The sequence below is a fragment of the Trichosurus vulpecula genome, chromosome 1 (genome assembly GCF_011100635.1).
Source record: "Trichosurus vulpecula isolate mTriVul1 chromosome 1, mTriVul1.pri, whole genome shotgun sequence".
NCBI classification, from domain to species: Eukaryota; Metazoa; Chordata; class Mammalia; order Diprotodontia; family Phalangeridae; genus Trichosurus; species Trichosurus vulpecula.
This window is the reverse complement of record NC_050573.1, coordinates 444,186,690-444,205,989: the sequence shown is the minus strand read 5'-3', so window position 1 is coordinate 444,205,989 and position 19,300 is coordinate 444,186,690. Positions and strand designations below refer to the sequence as shown.

At 37.5% G+C, this 19,300-nt stretch overlaps 2 protein-coding genes across 5 annotated transcripts in view; one reads left to right on the top strand and one right to left on the bottom strand.

Annotated features, from left to right (window-relative positions):
- Positions 1 to 1,035: 1,035 nt before the first annotated feature.
- On the bottom strand, positions 1,036 to 16,064 carry ANKRA2 (ankyrin repeat family A member 2). 4 transcript variants are annotated; one of them, XM_036763908.1, is made up of 10 exons: positions 15,860 to 16,048; positions 14,999 to 15,099; positions 11,555 to 11,939; positions 9,125 to 9,283; positions 7,798 to 7,863; positions 6,606 to 6,703; positions 5,243 to 5,368; positions 4,771 to 4,837; positions 4,603 to 4,683; positions 1,036 to 3,763 (listed from the first exon to the last, which is right to left on the bottom strand). In XM_036763908.1, the coding sequence occupies exons 3-10, from the start codon at positions 11,841 to 11,843 to the stop codon at positions 3,708 to 3,710; spliced, it is 942 nt and encodes a 313-aa protein (XP_036619803.1). In that variant the 5' UTR covers positions 11,844 to 11,939; positions 14,999 to 15,099; positions 15,860 to 16,048; the 3' UTR covers positions 1,036 to 3,707. The 4 variants fall into 4 exon arrangements, with proteins under 4 accessions (XP_036619803.1, XP_036619798.1, XP_036619812.1 ...); XM_036763903.1 differs by lacking the exon at positions 14,999 to 15,099 and having other exon boundaries at positions 15,860 to 16,064; XM_036763917.1 differs by lacking the exons at positions 14,999 to 15,099; positions 15,860 to 16,048 and adding an exon at positions 14,768 to 14,808.
- The window catches only part of UTP15 (UTP15 small subunit processome component), a 19,275-nt gene continuing 15,575 nt past the window's right edge, over positions 15,601 to 19,300 (top strand). The window contains exons 1-3 of the mRNA XM_036763893.1: positions 15,601 to 16,277; positions 18,559 to 18,742; positions 19,169 to 19,261. Of these exons, the coding sequence (XP_036619788.1) occupies positions 18,653 to 18,742; positions 19,169 to 19,261 (183 nt within the window). The 5' untranslated portion in view covers positions 15,601 to 16,277; positions 18,559 to 18,652. The remainder of the gene's footprint in view (positions 16,278 to 18,558; positions 18,743 to 19,168; positions 19,262 to 19,300) is intronic.

Sequence of the window (19,300 nt, the reverse complement as noted above, 5' to 3'; positions counted from 1 at the left end):
ATATCCAAGGACGGGAAACATTATTTCATCAGACACTTGGTTGTCTAGTATTGCAATGTTTGTGATTATCTGCAAAGAGAGCACCACGAAAATAACTATAGCTTACACACCAACGCTGAATGCAGAGGACGAAGAAATAAAGGAATTCTACAAAAAATTCTGTAAGACCTTCCAAATTAAATCATCACAAAAGTTTAATACTTATGTTGTGGGCCAGGCCTAAATGTCAACTCTAGTAGTTCAGGCTTGGGACTGGATGAAACGACACCCTCATAAAGCTGTTGACAGTTTACAAAAGCCAGCATGGTGAGAATATTCAGCAAGGAAACAGTGCTGGTTTAGGCAGAGGTAGCCTACTTCCTTTCCATATGAAAAACCTAGTCAAAAGTGGGTGTGGGGGGGTAGGGTTTGACTCTCATGACAGTGGAATATCCCACAAGTCTGAAAGGCATTGGCTCTTTGTGGGCTGGCCTTTTTATGCCTTAATCAAGTGGGAAGCTGTGCCAATGGCTCAAGCCTTACTGGCCCAATCAAGTCTCAGGGATAGCTTCCCTCTCTTTTAATGAAAAATCAGCCCAGGCTATATGACTTGTTTTTAGGAGAAACTAGTCCAGCCTATGTGGCAGGGCCTTAATATATGTTGCTTTTGCCATACTCAGTGACTTTAAAGCAAAGCAATAATAGGTGAGAAAACACAGGTAGGAAAGAAAGCTAAGAAAGAGACGGAACACTTGCAGACTACACAGAAGTTGTACTTTTACATTGTGAATACTTTTTCAAAAAGGCAATTGGTAGGCAATGGGCATGGTGAACATTGAATAACATCACAAAAATTAAAACTAATTTCATTTTCAACTTGCCATTGATGGGAATGTAACTGGCCACTGAATTGTAAAGCAAAGTACAAATTAGTGAAACCTACAGCAAATGAGAAAATGATATGGAATTCAAATGAAACAACTCAATCCTGGCTCAGCTAAACAAGTCGAGTACTCATGAGTACTAGGAAAGCAGAAATGACATCAACACCGATCATAACAATTTTATAGTTTAATTGATGCAAATCAAATGCCATAACAAGAAGACCCAAAAAACCCAACAAAGCACCTTAGTCTGTAGACATTTACTTGCCAAGTGACAAGATATGGTGGTGACAGGCAAAACTAGGTTAAGACTATAAAATCATTTGAAAATGCTTATGCTGGATGACTATGAGCGGTATCACCTCAAAAAGCAGGGAGAAACAACAGAAGGTGAAACCAGTTTAAAGTTATAATTGAATAGCATTCTGTAAACAATCGCCATCTGTGCACTTTTAAAAAACTGCACAACCCAACTCCTCTGTAGATCAAACTAAGCAAAGATTCCCAGCGGTATTTAAGGATGAAAATGAATGCACAAAAGACAAACAGAAGAAAAAAGGAAGATTGCTTTTTTCTGTTTTCTACCTGTGAGAAGGGGAACCACTACATTTGGTCCCTAACATTACAGTCCCAGATGTGCTTATTTCAGAGATGGCACCAAAGACTACAAAGATGTGAAAAACAAGTGAATCGGACCAAGAGGACATCAAAGAAAATGTGACACAACTCTGAGGGTATTGCTGAAGGATTGTTTCACACAATGTAACTGATGAAGGCAACATACCAAAAGTGCATGGAAAAAAATCTCAGACCTTACTAATATAAAAAAAAGGGAAGCTTGGAGAACATCAATAATTACTCATAAGTAATATTTACATAGCGCTTTAAGTTTTGCAAATCACTTTGCATGATATCTCGTTTGATCCCCACAACAACCCTGTGAGGTAGGTGCTGCTGTCCCCAACTTTACAGATGGGGAAATGGATGTTGAGAGAGGGTGGGCACGCCCAAGCCACATCTGAACTCAGATTTTCCTGGCTCAAGGCCCAACGCCATACACTACCTATGTTCTCTATTGTGTAAAATCCCTATGAGACTCATCTAGACACACATCAAGGGCATGCTGAATTAGAGTATTTACAGAGAACAGGCATGCTTTCGCCAGGCGTATCTACTGTGGACCACACTTTTACCATTTTATAACCGATTGAAAGATGCAGAGAATACAAAACCCCATTGTGCTTACTACTGATTATGAAAAAAAGTATTCGATTTGGTAGAACCTTCCAACAAGGTACCTTTGATCTAGCCATTGCAACCATTCCAGATTCCTTGAAAAGTGTAATGAGATACAACATGATTTAGTAATTATAACTCAAGGATCACAAACACTGGGTGAGACATAAAACAGGGAGTCATGTGCTTGCCAAAGATGTCCATCACTGATTTAAGGAGGCAGATCTAGTTTGGAGTCTAAGTTGAAGGGTGGTTCCTTGTAGATAGTGAGGTGTTCTGGATGGTCCTATTGTGGATGACATTATGCTGGTTGCATCAAGTTCTGGAACACAGTGGAGCCTCCTTGAAAAGATTCTTAGCCATTTGGGAGTGGACAGAGAATATCTATTGTTTATCCAACTTCATGTCATAACCTGTGCATCATATAGAATTTGTCCATCTGTATGTCCATATGAGACAGAGAGTACAAAGGAGGAGCATTGCCTTCAGGAAAATAGAAAGCTCCCAAATTTTCTCCAGAAACAAAGGTTCATGTTTTTAAGATCAATATGCTAACAGTGCTATCTAAAGGCTGTGAGAAATGGAACACAAGTCTCTGTAGAAGCAAAAATGATATCACACAGAGAGCAAAGGAGAGGCACATGGTGGGGGCGAGCAGGCTGCCATACATAAGCAGTGAGGAACTATTATGAACAGGAATGAAAGCTGTCACTGGAGAAATGTATGACAGAAAAGCGAGTCACATGGCAAGGGCAAAGTGTGACAAGCAGAGAGCTTGAGTGCTCCACTGACATGCTCATGACGTCAGGAAAAAATGAGCACCAACTTCAGCACGCTGGATGGAACTCCTGAAATCAGCTTATGGGATGACATAAACAAGAGTTACGAAGCAGACACAGAGAGATTGCAATATGCATTACTGGAGAAAACATCCAGATTGATAAGATCCAAGATTCATTTGAATATTAGAGAGCATATATTAAATTTACCTTAATTATATTCAGGTTCATGTAAAACAAGAACATTTATAAATATTTAAAATCACTAACAGAACAATTTAAACTGAAACCTTAAAGAAATTTCAAAATATATCTTGAATTTTTAAGGACAGCTATGCAAACAGACAAGTTATTTATAAGTGAACAGCATTCTGTAAACAATCACACTTTGTGCACTTTTAAAAAACTTTAACAACAAAATTGGTTTTCTATGGAAATTCACCTAGATTCCATATAAAGTCAATAGGTGAATGCAAGAGAGGAAAGAGGATTGGTTTGAATAAATTCTGGAAATGTAAAACTACTACACTTGATATGAAGACTTATGTAACTATGTTGACTACAAACATTTACACGCAACAGAACATTAATGTACATTTTTAAATACACAGTAAATACATTTACAAAGAAAACATCTACACCAAGCCTACTATAAACCGGTGAATTACTTAGAAGGAAATTTATTAAATTTTACTAAAAATCAGTAAATGTTGTGATTGAGGTAAAGTTTAAAAAAAGTAAACAAGTCTTTGTCACTTATTGGGCCTAACCAAAAAAACCAAAAAATACCCAAATTTTTTTTACAGAACATTTCCTATTGACCACAAGTCTATTCCTTGATATTTTGTAGAAGCCTCAACAAATGTGCCTCGATAACCTGTTGAACTAAAATAAAGAAACAATCAGGATCACTGTAACTGTAAACAAGTTATATCACATTTAAGAAACATGACCTCATCCCCGAAAACACTGGTTTCCAAGCAGCAAGCAGTGCCCTGTCTGAAGTATACAGCTTGGTAGATAAGTAAACTAGGCATTTGAAACCCAAGTCTGACACTGACTATGAGACATAGCAAGTCTAGTGGCCTTTTTGTGTTTGTTACCACAATACTGATCTGCAGACCACACCCCTAAAATGAGAACTCCTTTTAAAGGAAAAAGAGTTTTTCAGTGTGACTTATTACAGGTGACATTCAGGTTTCATATAGGTTAGATTTTTCAAGAAAAGTACAACCTATATTCAGATCAATAAGGTATTTCCTTTGCAAAACTGAGACATCAATTTTAACAAAGGCATTATAAAAAGAATGATGAAAACAAAATTATAAAATATTTTGTAAGTACAATTTGTGAATGAAATGCTAAAAGCACTTGGTAAATAAGCAGGCACTTACATACTCTTATCTGCTAAGAAACTTAAGCTGGAAAGGAGTAACATGAACTGAAAATGATTTCCAGATTGTGTAGAGATTTGTTTTCTCTATACTCATATTTTTCTGGTATTTCTATAAAGACATATTAATAGTAAGTCGCACTCATATTTTTCTATTTTTATAGATATATTAATAATAAATCATACTTATTCAAGTCAGAGTTTATGCCAGAAACTGGGTGTTTTATGACAAAATCTTCTAGAATTTGGGTAGAATAAATACTGGTGGGATGATTTTTACTGAAAAATTTGTAAGGTTTATCTAAATAGGATGGAATTCTAAAGTACTTACCACCTCTATAGCCCAAAGCAACAGATAAATCCATAGAATTATATCCAGAATCTGTTTCAATAGTTGGGTCTGCTCCATTTTCTAAATAATAATTTGTGAAAAAGGAAAAAAGAAAGTTAATGTCACACATTGTAATTTCTCACTAATTCTCATTTTTATTTGGCTTACCTAGCAGAATTTTTACACATTTCACATGATTTCCATGCACAGCATAAAGTAAAGGTGTTCCTCCATTCTGAGAAAAAAAAGGAAAGGAAAAAAGTCAATCTAGAACCATTTGATATTACTCTAGAAATCTCTTTCAAAACCTGTCGATTTGAGAAGAGTCAGTCAATAAGAATCAGGAACCTAAAAGCAATTAAAAATAATTTAAATTATTTTCAACCACCTTCCAAAGTTTAAATAAAATTAATATGCAAAGACAAATAAATTTCAGTGTTTGATAAAGGCAATGGTTCTCAGATTAAGGAGTTAGTCTATAACTTATAAAGTCTTATGTTCCAATTACTGTTGCCATTATTAATAAATATCACTTACATAATTCCTTAAGACTTCCAAGGAAGAGGAGAGTGAAATACAAGTTACATAATATACCCACAACTTGAAAGTTAGAGGAGACAACTTGTCTTACCCAACTTACCCAATCATATTCATTAACATCTACTCCACAATCTAGCAGCATTTTGACAATATCTGTGTATCCTTTACTACAGGCCAATGACAGGGCACTTTCTCGTCCTTTCCCCAAAATTTGTGGATCTGCACCCTAGAAGAAAAAATTGATAAAATGCCTTTTTCAGTTCCATCAAAACTTAAAAGTCTTGATCATTACTTTCATCATCACTTATTATGAGTAACAGTAAAAAGGATGACAAATAATAACAGACATTTTCTTTACTTTAATGAAGTTATAGTATAGGGTTTCCATAAAGTCTGTGCGCAATTTAAAATAGTTGCAACTTTGTAACTATATGTGATAGAATCTGTAACAAGGATAGGAAAGCTTGATGTATCTAGTTTATTTTTACTTTTAGAAATTCAACTTAAAAATTACTTATTTTTCAGGATTACTGTTGACCCATGGCTTCACTAAAAAAGAAAGTAAACTGTGTTCTTTGGTTGGCTGAACTAAAATCTACCAGCACTGTCCAAAGAAGGTTTAGAACCCAGTACAAGAAAGAAGCACCACACCGGAATTCCATATCCAAATGGATGAAAACATGTGATGTGATTGTTGACTACTGAAAATCAGCTTGAAAATGTTTTCCACAGAATTGTACTACCCTTTGTATTAGTAATGATCGTGGACATGTTGAAAATTAACAATAAAAAAATTAAATGTTTCTTATTTCTTTTGTTTTTTACAGATTTTTTCCTATCATATATAGTTACAAAGTTACAACTATTTTAAATTGCACATAAACTTTATGGACACCCTGTAGGACTCATAAAAGAATCTTATAAATTTACAATTTTTCCCTCTGTCTGTTAATACTCCTTCCTTCTTCCATTTGGCCACCTAAATCTTACCCACCTTTCTAGATTCTGCTCATCCCACCTTTACCAAGAAACCTTTTCCAGCTCACATAAAACTCTCCCTCCTTTCAACTCTGCTACATTTTTTTAATATGTAGAGGCAAGAAAAACTTCCTAAAACTAGAGCAAAAGTAGAATAGGTAGCTTTAAGAGCTGGTGAGCTTTCCATTACTAGAGAGCCTCAAGGAGAGGGAGAACAAACACTTGTCGGTGTTCTTGTAGAGGGGACAGCTGTTCATGTGGCTGGGTCACTGGGATACCATGATTCTTGATTTTCATATGTATTGGTGTAGTTCCCTTTACTAGACTGCAAACTCCTCAAGGTCAGGGACGCTGTCTCATCTTTTTTTTTCCCATACCCCCTGGCCTTAGCACAGTTTAGGATACATAGTGAATATTTAATAATTACTGATGATTGAATCTGAAAGTTACTAATATAAAATAAAGTTTGCAAAAAATTTCCTTACATTCTGAAGGAGAAACTCTACCACCGCTATTTGCCCGTGAGCGGCAGCCCACATCAGAGGAGTAAATCCTTCTTCATCTGTGTGGTTGATTATATTTTCTGTTCAAAAGAAAAATAATTTCAGCATCTAACACAACAATTCTGCTGTATCTGTTACTCTTTGTTTCATGAGTTGAATCAAGAAGTAACATGAAAGACATCATTCAGAAAACATACACTAAGGAAAGGGGGTGAGCTGGTCATGTAACAAAGATCAAGGAGTGAGTAACAGACAGTCTGAGCGTGGTCTTGGTACTCAGGCAATGTTAAGACCTGGAGAAAGGTCTGGATTTGAATAGATGCTCTATGGAGGATTTACTAAATATAATAAAAAAGTGCTTAGTAGGCCTTTAAGGTGCTATATAAATGTCAGTTAGCATTACTTATTGGAGGACATGGACAACAATCACAGAGGATAAGAAAGTATGTAGATGGGTTATCATCTGTACCGTGGAAGGAATATGGCACTATTTGTTACAAAAACCCTGCCATTCTAAAAGGGTAATGTTTGAGTTCAAATATGATCCTTGAAAACTAGTTGAATTTAATAAAATAAGTCCAATGTGTAACTGACGTTGTTCATATGCCACATTTTAAAAATAAAATACTAAAAAAAATCTAAATACTAGACAGATTATAAAATACTAGATATCTAAATACCAGACAGATTATAAAATACTAGTCATAAAATGAGACTATCTTAGGAGAGGAGTCATTTTGTGACAACTGCTATGTTAAATAACTTTTTAAATTTTTCCCATTCTTGTGATTTATTAAGATAGCACAATACAAATGCATAGTGAATAATTTAGAACAGTATATTGGAAACCCACCTTGAAGCCACCCCCCCCATTCACCACCCCGCCCTCCAATCTGCTTACCCCCTAATCTGTTAGCTGTGCAGAACTCTACTGATTTTCACCTTCATTTTCGTGGCCTAGCAACATAGAATGTAATAGTAAAGTTAAAGTCCATAATGTCTTTTCTCTAAATCCATGTCATGGATTGAGATCTAGTGTTTCTAATAAGGTCAGTGGAGTTTACCATGTAAAGCCAGCCCTATCTGAAGGAACCTCTCTAGTTATACAGTTGTAAATATTAATTATTCCTTCTAAGCAAATAACATGATTAAACAGACTACTTAGTTATCTCACCTTGTTCAATACGAGTGGCCAAATAGAGCATTTCTCCCTGAGCAGCCAACTGGTGAACAGATAAGGCTGAAACAACAGTATGAAATGGGTCACGGGTACATGACAAATATATTTTCCTTCAGTTCTGATTTGCTTATTTTGTGCGATTTTAATTTTCCCAACCTATAAAACCATCTACTACACCGCTTATACTACAGAGACAGTCTGTCATCTGCAATGTAATATTACTTCGACATTAGCTAAGTGGCATAATTGAAATATACACCCCAAGGTGACTCAGGACACAACTTAAAGGCCTTCCTCTGTAACAACAGTACAAAGTGGCTGCTTTGCGGCTTCTGTATGGAATACCATACAAACTTTCATCTCTCTTTATTTCAAGGTTCTGTCATTTTATTTCCCCTAGGGTGACCTTATATTACTTTATCTCTTGATCAGGTGAATTTGGAAGTTTACCATTTGAAATCGATGAGTTCAATTCTGTGATCAAAGTTACAGTAAGTATATTAGAACTATAACGTTGGCACCTTTTGTTAACTGGTCCATGATTTTCAAGAAACGCATTACCTTGTATTCTAAACACTTAATACCCGATACTCTCTCCTCTCTAGGTTTTCATGACACTTCTTTTAGACTTCCTTGTTGTATCTTCATCCAGGCCATGTGCATTAACCGTGGGTGTCCCAAAGGGGTCTGTCCTAGGTCCTCTTTTCTTTTCCCTCTGTGTCACTTAGTGAATTCATCGGCTCCCATGGATTCAATTATCATCTTTGTGCTGCTGATTCCGAGATCCAAGTTTCCCTTTTTTCCTGTCTTTACCTCTCACATCTCCAACTGCCTGTTAGATATCTCGAACTGTACATCCTGTATCTATCTTAAAACTTAACACGTCCCAAACTCGTTATCTAAAGATTCCTCACCTTCCAAAATCCTTACTGTTCAAAGTACCACTACCCTGTCACCCAGGCTCACATCCTAGGTGTCATCCTCCATTCCTCACTAGCTCTCACCTCTCATATATGCCCCCTTCTCTCTTGACTCTGTCATCACCCGAGTTCAGGCTCTGAATCAAGGCCCCCCCCCACCTGGACTATTACAATAGTTTGCTGACTGATCTCCCTGCCACATGTCTCTCCCCAGCACAGTCGGTCCTCCCCAGGGCTGCCAAAGTGATCTTCCTAAAGAACAGATCTGATTATGCGGCCCCACCCCTGCCCCATAAACTCCAGTCCCTATCGCCTCCACAACCAAATATACTTGATATTACTTCAAAGTTAAATTTGTGAAATTACTTTACTAGATAAATATACCATTGAGAAATACTTACAATTCACTAGCAGAGGCGTCGTAGATACCTCATTTCCTCTGTGTTTGTTTGTTAAAGTAGTTGACTGTTTTATGGGTGAAAAATGTTTAGTTGTTGAAGGAGTGTAGACATGCCTTACTTGAATCCCAGGAGAAGGGGATGTATGGATATTGCATTCAGCTAAATCAAACAGGTTAAAACAGATGAAAAAAAGTCTTTCAACAGTAGTGAGCTTATAACAACGGACATTCAACCGATGGTAGTAGCCTGATTACTTAAATGGATAAAAAAACTTCAACTTCCTGTTTTATATACAAATTATTTATTATCAAAGTGTATATTTACTTCTTCAACCCATCACAATGAAAACCTCATAGGAATAGATTTATTTAACTGCAGAGGAATTCAGTACTTTCTATTATTCCATGAATGGAGGCCTTGTTTTTTTTCTAATTGGCCACAAATTGTTAACTATTAGGTAAAAGAACAGTGAAAGCTGAAATGGATAGTTTTCTTGGATTCAGGAGGAGCTGCGCTTAAGACCTGTCTCTGACACATACTTGCTATGTGACCAAGGACAAACTGTTTAACTTCTCAGCACCCCAAGTAATTTTATAAAATTGCAAATTGTTCATTTGCACTGCTGAAAGGAATTTCCATGTTAAGAGTTTTTCAAAGTGATGAAATTACAGGTTTCGAACAACCTTTACTCCCAAAAGGGATTGCTTAAGCAGACACATGCATACATATGTATATACATATATATGTATAAATGTGTTGTAGAAATAAAATTATGTGTATATAAATAAAATGTATACACACATGCATACATATGGACATATGTGTATATATAAAATTACTTTAAAAAGCTGATGTGTATTTAAATGGCTTCATTTGAATCCCAGTCAATAACCCTGAAGGTTTTTAAGAAATGATTATTGTTCTGATGTCAATGTGAATTTTTCCCTAACAGAAGAAAAAAAGAAATATCCTTGGTCACAGAGATGGATCATGATTATTTTAAATTAAATGACCAAACAAATATTAAATATAACAGAGTACGTAAAAACATTTTGATATTACTTCAAAGTTAAATTTATGGCACTGCTTTATTAGTAAGTCAATATATCACTAAGTACAATATTTATTTGTATATATGTATATATACACAAATAGATATTATTTAAAAATTTAAAATTTTTCATTTTCCTACCAGTAACTTGTTCTTTAAGTCTTTTTTTGGAGGAGGTAGAGGGTGGGGGAGAGAACAAAATATTTAAAAAGAATGACAGATGAACTAGAAACACTTATTAAGTTTTAAGTCTTAGATAGCTCCCTGGAGCACTGAGAAGTTGGGTGGCTTCCTCAGGGTCTCAGGGCTACTAAGTCAGAGGCGGTACCTGAATCCAGGTGTGTTCCTGACTCTGAGGCTAGCCTTCTATCCACTACCCAAGCTGTCTATGAGTTGTTTTCAAACATCTTTCAACATGAAGTCAGAGGACATGTCAAAATTCTATTTTAATTTTAGCAATTATTTGGTCTTTTTAAAAAGAATGAAAAACTCTTGCCAGATCCACAGAGATGATTTCATTATATCCTGAATCTTACTATCTAATCCACTGTATTGGAGTAACTACCTATTCCTTAGCAATAGGTAAAACAATATTCTATACCATGTATTTGACTGGAGTGGCAATTTCTTTCTTGAGAAATTACGAAGTACTTAAATTATATGCACCTACATATCTATTTGTTTGCACAGAATCTTTAAGTCAATGGAAAACGTGTGTGTGTGTGTCTCTCTGTGTATTTACAGAAGCTCTAAATGATCTTGCTCGTGACTAGCAAGACTAGTTTCCTACTTTTCTTATTTTTAAGAAGCATCAAATGATGAGTGGAAAAGCAGATTTGTATTATTCAAGCAAGTTATGCAGCATTCTTAAGTTAATACAAGTTAAATATTTGCAGCCTGGGGTGCATTAGAGTGATTCACTGCAAACAGTATTAGGATTTTATTTTACTATTTTGGAACACTAAGGAAGTAACTAAAAGGGAGATCTGGCAAAGAATATTAGAATTTTTAAGGTCTCGACAAGAAGCATTAAAATACACACACAGATAGATACATACACACACACACACACACACACATATTTCTTTTATATCTGACCTAATGAATTTAATATTTGTTTCAGAATAGTTCTAGGAAAGAAAGTGATGTTAAAAGATGACCCAGGACCCTCTTCTCATTAAATATATATACACATATATGTATACACACATGTATATAACATATATGTGCACATGTTTATATGTACATTTACACCTATACATACTTAAACACACAAATATGTATACACATATACATGCATATATATGTGTGCAAAACAAATTTCACAATGGGAATGGAAAGACAAAACAAATGCAACAACTTATACCATAAATTTCAACCTTTAAATAAGACAGATGCCACCTCGAGGTCGGAGTTAACTTGATCCTGAATATTTTTACTATCCTCTTCATTTAAGGACTTTACAAATCTAGAGCACACGTTCATATCAAATCTATTCGGCAAAATGAATTTCATCCCCATTGCACCACTCTGGGCTGGGCCTTCTTCGGGATTTGGGTCCAATGGGTGCTCCACTTTAATGTCTGTCATGTTGGATAGACTATAGCTGTTGCTGCATTCTTCCACAATCAGTTGGGCTCCCACATCCAGATTTGCTGATGAGGCCATCGTTTTAATTTTAATAGTAATACTTAAAATGTTTCTTCATGGTTTCTACTTGGTTCAATTTTAGGATTATTCTTGGGATCTGTGTATTAGAAAAACCTGCAATTATAAAGAAAAATAACACTTAAACATTTAAGGTGAGTTTATTCAATCAACAAATATTTTTGAAGCACAGGGCACCACACAAACACAAATATCAGAGACAGTATGTCAAATATAAGCCACTTTAACCAAACAACAAACTCTGAACGTATTATGTATTATGTATGTATGTATTATGTACGTACGTATGTGTGTATGTATGTATGTATTATATGCTTGACTGCTGTCAAACAGTATACAAAACAAGACAAATAATGAAAACATAACTTATTTAACCTTTGACCTGAAATTTCTTATTTTTGGCATGCTTCAATTAAACAAGTAGCATTATTTCAGCTTGTCATTAAAGAAAATATTACTAATTTATCTGTTTTATACTCAAATTTATTCTTAGTTATATGTAAAAATTAATTTAATAACCACTGGCTTCAAATGGCTTAAATTCTCGTCAACAGGAGAAATCAGCAACTTGAGCAGCTGTTAGTTTTTACGGGCAATAAAACTGTCTAAGAATAACTAAGTTTGTATCTCTGTACAAGTCAACATTACTACAATATAAGGAATAAGTACAGCTCCTGAATTTGAATCTTTAGAGAAAGAGGCAAGGGATATGATTTGGAACAAAGTTAGAAGAAAAGATTATTTGCAAAGAAAGATCAGAATAATTCATTACCTTTAGTTAATAAAAACCAGTGTTCAAAGTGTGCATCCTACAAATTAACACTTTTCCAATTATTTTAATTTTTTTCTTTAGTAGTTTACACTAGGATATCATAATTGGCATTGCCTCCTAGACTTTAATGTAAAGTCAACCGAAATGTCTTACTGTAGCTAAAATTACACAAAATAATCAAAACAAAATAAGATATAAAATGTCTTAAGAAAAGGAGAGATAAAAAGCAAAATCTTGTTTCATTTTCCTATATTTGGTGTAGACAAATTCTACTACAAATTTTGAGAGAGCATAATTTTATGACAGAGGAAATGTTAAAATTGTGTTAAAAAAGGAAAGTGGCTTAGATTTAGAGTGAGGGCATGCAAATCCTACTTAAGGTTATACATTATCTTCTAAGGACAAATTTTGGCTGATATTGATAGTAAAAGAGAAAGAAATAGGTCACAAGGTTAGTACACTTTCAGAAAATAAATTACAATGGCATATGAACAAATGAAAGTAGTGATTCCAATGCAGAAAAATGATAGGACACCACTAAAGACACACCCTCACATCCTATATTGTAAGCCTTGAGGGTAGGGCCTGCATTTTCTATCTCATACAGCAGCTAGTACAGTGGGGTTTATATTTGCATGCAATAGATACTAGTTGGCTAAGATTTCTAGGTTCCAGATGTACTTCTGTCACTATCTGTGACTTAAAGGAAGCCATCTTTGGGCCTCTATGTCTTCATCTGTAAAACAAGGGAGTTGAATTAAATAAAGTACCAACTGACAAGCGTTCCTGAGCTCTCTCTCACCTCTACACATTCACATAAGCCACCTTCCATGCCTGAACTTCAGCTGGTGCCTGGCAAGTCAAAACACCACCTTTCCTTACTTACTGATGTAAAGAGCCCAGGAACCTGAATCCAATAGCTCTGTGAACAGCATTGCCCTCCAGACCAATGACCTTGTTTCTATCCCTGACACAGAAGCTATCACTGAGGGGAGAAGTCCTTGTGAAAGAGTGGCTGCCTTTCTTACCACTACCAATACCAGCTGCTACTCCTGGGCTATTCCCTGAGAGTCGTTACACACTTTAGCCCAATGGCTCTGCTTTCAGCCTTGTCCTTGCAGCCATCACCCTGGGAAGCAGGCCCTGTGGAGATGCCACCTTTTAGAAACTACTTCTCCTGAAGACCCAGAAAAGAAAGTTCTTGTAGTCAAAGTCTTTGGCACTTTCAAATAGTTCAATATCAGAAAGTTATGATTTTTTTTAATCAGTGGAAATTACATTAAAGATAATGCATTATCATTTTGTTTGCCATTGCATTCTAAGGCTAATGGATCTTTCCATCTGACTTGCGGCTGAAACCTTCCCTATAAATCAGCAAGTCAACAGTGACTTATTATATACCTATTATGTAACCAGGCACAATGCTAAGTGCTGCAGATACAAAAAAGGGCAAAAACCAGTCCTCATTCTCAAGTAATTCACTGTCTAATCAGAGAGACAATATACAAACAGCTACATAAAATAAGATACAAGATAATCAACAAAAGGAAAAGTACTAGTAGTAAGGAAGATCAGGAAAGGCTCTCATAGAACAGAGATGTCAAACTCATTGCCTAGCTAGAAGCCTACAAAACTCCAGAGAAGCAGATTAAAATGTAATTGGGAAATGCTTAACAAAATGAATAAAAATACAATATGATACAATATAGACAATATTAATTTGTGGTTTTCTAAGTCAATATGTGGTAGGAAGAATTCTTTTACATCCTAGTTTGACTCCATGGAGAAGGAAGGTAAGATAAGGATCTAGACTAGGGGAGTGGCAGAATTAGAGGAGAGCAGGGCATGCAGAAAGATGTTACAAAGGTAGAATATTGACAGGCCTTGGCAAGATATTGGATATGGAGGGTGAAAGTGCGGAGGTGTGGATGATAGTGGTGCCACTGACAGTAGTAGGGAAGTTAGGAAGACAGGAGGACTTAGGGAGAAGGATCATGAAATCAGTTCTGGATAATTTTAAGCTGTCTACAGGACATCCAGCTCCAGATAAAACAGTTGGATATGTGAGACTGAAGGTTAGGGCTGGATAAGCAAATTTGAGAATCATCAGCATAGAGATGATAATTAAATCCATGGGAGCGGATAACCTCACCAAGTGAAATCGACAGATCCAGAAGACTGCCCAGGACAGAGCCCAGCAGACACCATAGTTAGAGGGCATGACCTGGATGAAGATTGAGCAAAATATGAGCTGGCAGCCAGGAAGACTGACTTTTCTATTGGTATATCAAGTACTTAGTTTCATTCATTCATTCGCAGTCAATGGACCTTGCAAGGTTCAAAACCTGGCTCTCCCACTCTCTGTGTGACCTTAGGTAAGTACCTTAACTTCTCTGGGCTTCGGTTTCTTTATCTGTAAATGAGGGTGTTGGTCTAGGTGGTCTTTGAGGTCCTTTCAAGTTCCACATCTGTGATCCTAGAATACTATAGAGGAATTATGGCTTGCATTAGTAGTAGAAATTAGTAATAGGAATAATTATACGCTCACTGTAGCAAATAGTTCACATCTATATAGCACTTCTCTCGGGTGGCAAGGCAGGTTTATCATCTCCACTTTATGGATGGGGAAACTGTGGTTCAGTCAGGTGAGGCGTCTGGCTCACAGTCACGCATCTAGTTAAGTGACCAGGATTTGAACTTATGTCTTTCACTCTCTCCAATTCAAATCAAGTCAAACGGACCTGCGTTTATTAAGTGCCTACAAACAAGAAATCTACAAGACAAACTAGGCATAGTCTCACGGGAAAGACCTAAGATTAAGGAGGACTTTAGCTGAGACCCGAAAGAAGCCAGAGAAGCTGGGGGATGGCAGGGGCAGGAGGAGGGCAGAGGAGATGCTCAAGGGGGATGTCAGGGGAGGGAGGGGGCAGGGGCTCGAGGGGGATGTCAGGGGAGGGAGGCGGCAGGGGCGCGAGAGGAGGGCAGGGGCGAGCAAGGGCGCGGGAGGCGACGGGGGTAGGTGCGGGAGGCGACGGGGGTAGGTACGCGAGGGATAGAACGGGGCCTCCGACAGGCCCTTCCTTTCAGGCTCCCCTCTTCTCTCCTGCTCCGTGAGCTCCGCCAGCCTTCACCTGCTACTCCGTCCCGCCGCCGCCTCCCGGACCAGGTTGTTGTGGCTGATGCGTCACTTCCTATTCCTTCCCCGCCGCCCCCGACCTTAGGAAAGCGGAGTTTTCCATCTTACCTTCCGAATCAACCCGACAGTTTCTCCTCTCCTCTAAGTCGACCCGCGTTTTCGGCCCGAGACCACGGACTTAAAAGACATTCGAGGCGGAAGCCCGCAATCAGGCCCCAGCTTCCGCTAGCTTCCCTTCGCCATCCTCCTTCAGGCCGCCCCGCCTCCCTCGCGTCGCTAGGCCCTGCCTCCCTCTACGTCAGTCTGGCAGCGCCGGGTCGCGGATGACGCACATATTGTGCGACGGGCCCGGAAGAGGACCGGGCCGCTAGGTGAAGACTCGTGGGCCCGGAGTACACGTGAATCCCAGGGCCTGACCCCTGGTTCGGCTGCATGGTGTTCTGACGAGCCGAAGTAGCGGGAGCGGCCGCCAAAGGATTCAGAGAGCCTCGCCCTGCGAGCAGAAGCGCCGCAGGCTCCGGGGGAGGTAAGGGAAGCGGCGGCCAGTGGAAGCCGGGTGCTTGCCCCTCGCCCAGCGCTCCAAGACAAGCTCCCCGGCAGGTGGCCTGGGTCTCTGCTGGAGCACCCGCACCGTCTACGGCCTCGTGGGGTGACAAGCCTCCGGTTGGGGCAGGGGGGACAGTCCGGGGCCGGGCTTCCCCCGGCACGCCCAGTGCTATTGACAGGGACTTTTATACCTTGGGCCTCCCTGCCTGGAAGGAGCTGGGAGGCTTGCTTAGTTAACTAATCAATTAGAGCGAAAGCACTTCACCATTTGTATGCTCAGAATCATGTTTTTAAATGCATAAAAGTATATGATCACAAAGGAAAACAGTTCTTGAAATACACTCGTCGTTATACACACACAAACACACAGCCTCAAACCCCTCTCCCTGTTCCCGACTTCACAGACCCCCCCAGGTTAAGAAGCCCAGAACTAGACTTTTAAACATCCTTCGGAAGCTCAGTCCACTTCTGGTGGCTTCAGTTTGTGTAATGCACCCATTTCACGATGGAAAACTTCCGCTTGGACTTTAAACCTCTCAGGTACTTAACCCGATTTGTGGCACAGCTCCCATTGGAGGAGATGTGAGAGGAGAAAGGCTCTAAGCATTTTGTCTTCAAAAATTATTTTATGTGTCATTTGCTTTTTTCGAAAATTAACATTAGGTTTTTGAAACTTCAGTGGAATATTGTGAAGTTCAAATATGTCTCCCTATTTAGGAGCATTTTTTTTCCTAAAAACAGTTGTATAATGCAAGTGTTCCTTTGATTCGTTTTGATCTCACTAGATTTATTTGAAAAATGGGATTTATTCATTGAATAAATGACATTTGCTTATGCAGTAAATTCTCTTCTGTGGTGCTTTTTAAGTTTTGTCACCTTCTTTGATATGGCTATGCATCATATACTTTTGCTCCAACAATGTCCCTATATTAAAAGGTAGGGAACCTGCTTCTAAATTACTACATCCCTTTCATAGGTGATCAGTACAGTAGACAGGCATTGACTTCACGATTCTTGTTAATATAAACTTAGAAGAGAGGAAAGTATTTTCCATAATATCCCGTGACTGAATTTGAATGACCCTTTTGATGCCATTTTTTCGTTTGTTTTTAGAGGCCTCACCTGTGATTTCTTTACTATAAGGAGTTCTCACTGGGGAAAGTTCCTCTGCTAATGCAAATCTCTTACTGGTTTACAACTTGGAGAGTGTATAGACGCTGAGAGGTTGTGTGACTTCCCCAATTTCCTACAGTCAGTATGTGTCGGAGGCCTCATCTGTAACTCTTTAAAGCTTATGTTTAAAGTCAAAAATTTAAGAAGGGAATCTTTCCAATAGAATATTTTATGAGATTCTAGAAACAGTAAGACCTAAATATCCTACCTAGACACTGCTTTGTTATCTTGGGCATATCACTTTTGGTTCCATTGACCCCATCTGTAAGATGGGGATAAATATAGCACCTACCTCACAAGGTTGTTGTGAAGATCAAATGAGAAAAGGTACTTGGTAAACCTTAAGGAATCCGAGAAACAAGAGTTATTACTAGTTTAAGAGAAAAAAAAATCCTTCCAGAATGGAATGCTAGTTTTGTTGTCTAGGCATCTGTTATTTAATTGCTGACACCCGAATCAATTTTGTAGAATATATTGCATATTACAGGCAGTTGTTACAAGGTTAGGTCAGAATTAAATGCTATTAGGGCCTCTCCAAAGCTGTTTGAGCATGCTGATATTGGACAGATAGCTGAATAATCTTTTTTAAATATCCTTCTGTCTAGATGCCACAGTCCTTGATCTGTATTGTTAGACCATTAGAAAGCAAATTTCCTGGACTGCTTTATTTCAGACTCTTGAAGAAATTTTTACTGAGTTGTGATTTGTTGTTATGCCCACTTCCTTCATAGAGCATCGACAGAGGCATTTCTGTATCTTTCATAAGATCATGTTTAAAACTTTGTGCCTTCTCCGCAAGTGAACGTGTGTATTTCCTGTTTACAGAAAAGAAAAACTCTGCTACCTCAGTGTTGTTCTTTTTGCCTTAGCTGCAGGAAAACAGACCCAAGTTTAGGGAGTAACCTTCCAAACTCAGGTGCCAGAAAATAATGATGCCACCTTTGGTTGATTTCTTATGTTTAGTACTCAAATGACCCCTTTACAGCATTTTATGTAAGCTGCTTCAAACCTTTTTGAAAGTAGGAGGGGAACAGATTTTAAATATATATTCTTGTCCGTATGTAAACATTATATTTCCTATTTTTCAGATTAAAGAAGGGGACATTAAAAATATTAAAGGATACTACTTTAATACCTAAGGATTGTCCTTTTTAGAGGGTAATAGTTCAGCTGTAAATAATAATGGCTGGTTATAAGCCTGTTGTTATTCAGACATTTCCCAAACTTGGTGAGAAAATAACTCAAGATACATTGTATTGGAAAAACTACAAGGTAAGGACCTGAGATAATTAGTAGAAAGTAATTTTTCATTTATATTAATTTTTCCAGTACACAGTTTAACTTTCTGTACCAAATTAATATGGCCTAAATAATCTAAAGATTTGAAAACAACTCAGAAACTAATTTAGCAAATGACTTGATAATAGTTTGATTGCCTGTTCTTATTTCTGAGTATTTTGTGTCAGTTGTTCAATGAAATTTCAATGATTTTATCCCTAATTGTTAAACCCTAGCCTCTTTGCTTTTCCTCATTATAAAACATTTGTGATTTTAAAAAATTAGTTTTTGATAAGTCTTAAAGATTTCTTTGTAAGACAAAGCACATAAGTGTTCTTAGAAATTATTTGTAAGAAATGTATACAGATGTTAATCCACTAATGGTAAAAGTATTCTAATATGACACTGTTTTTCATTTAGACTCCTGTTCAGATAAAAGAGTTTGGTGCAGTGACAAAAATAGACTTTTCTCCAGAGCCTCCATATAATTATGCTGTCACAGCTTCTTCAAGGGTAAGACTTGATATCATAAAGTGTGGTTTTACGTGGTTT

Coding starts and splice junctions, on each gene's coding strand:
- ANKRA2 (XM_036763903.1), bottom strand. CDS start 11,843: ATGGCCTCATCAGCAAATCTGGATGTGGGAGCCCAACTGATTGTGGAA. Junction 4,838..5,242: donor ATGTTAATGAATATGATTGG/GTAAGTTGGGTA, acceptor TTTTTTTCTCAG/AATGGAGGAACACCTTTACT. Junction 3,764..4,602: donor TGCTTTGGGCTATAGAGGTG/GTAAGTACTTTA, acceptor TCTTTATTTTAG/TTCAACAGGTTATCGAGGCA.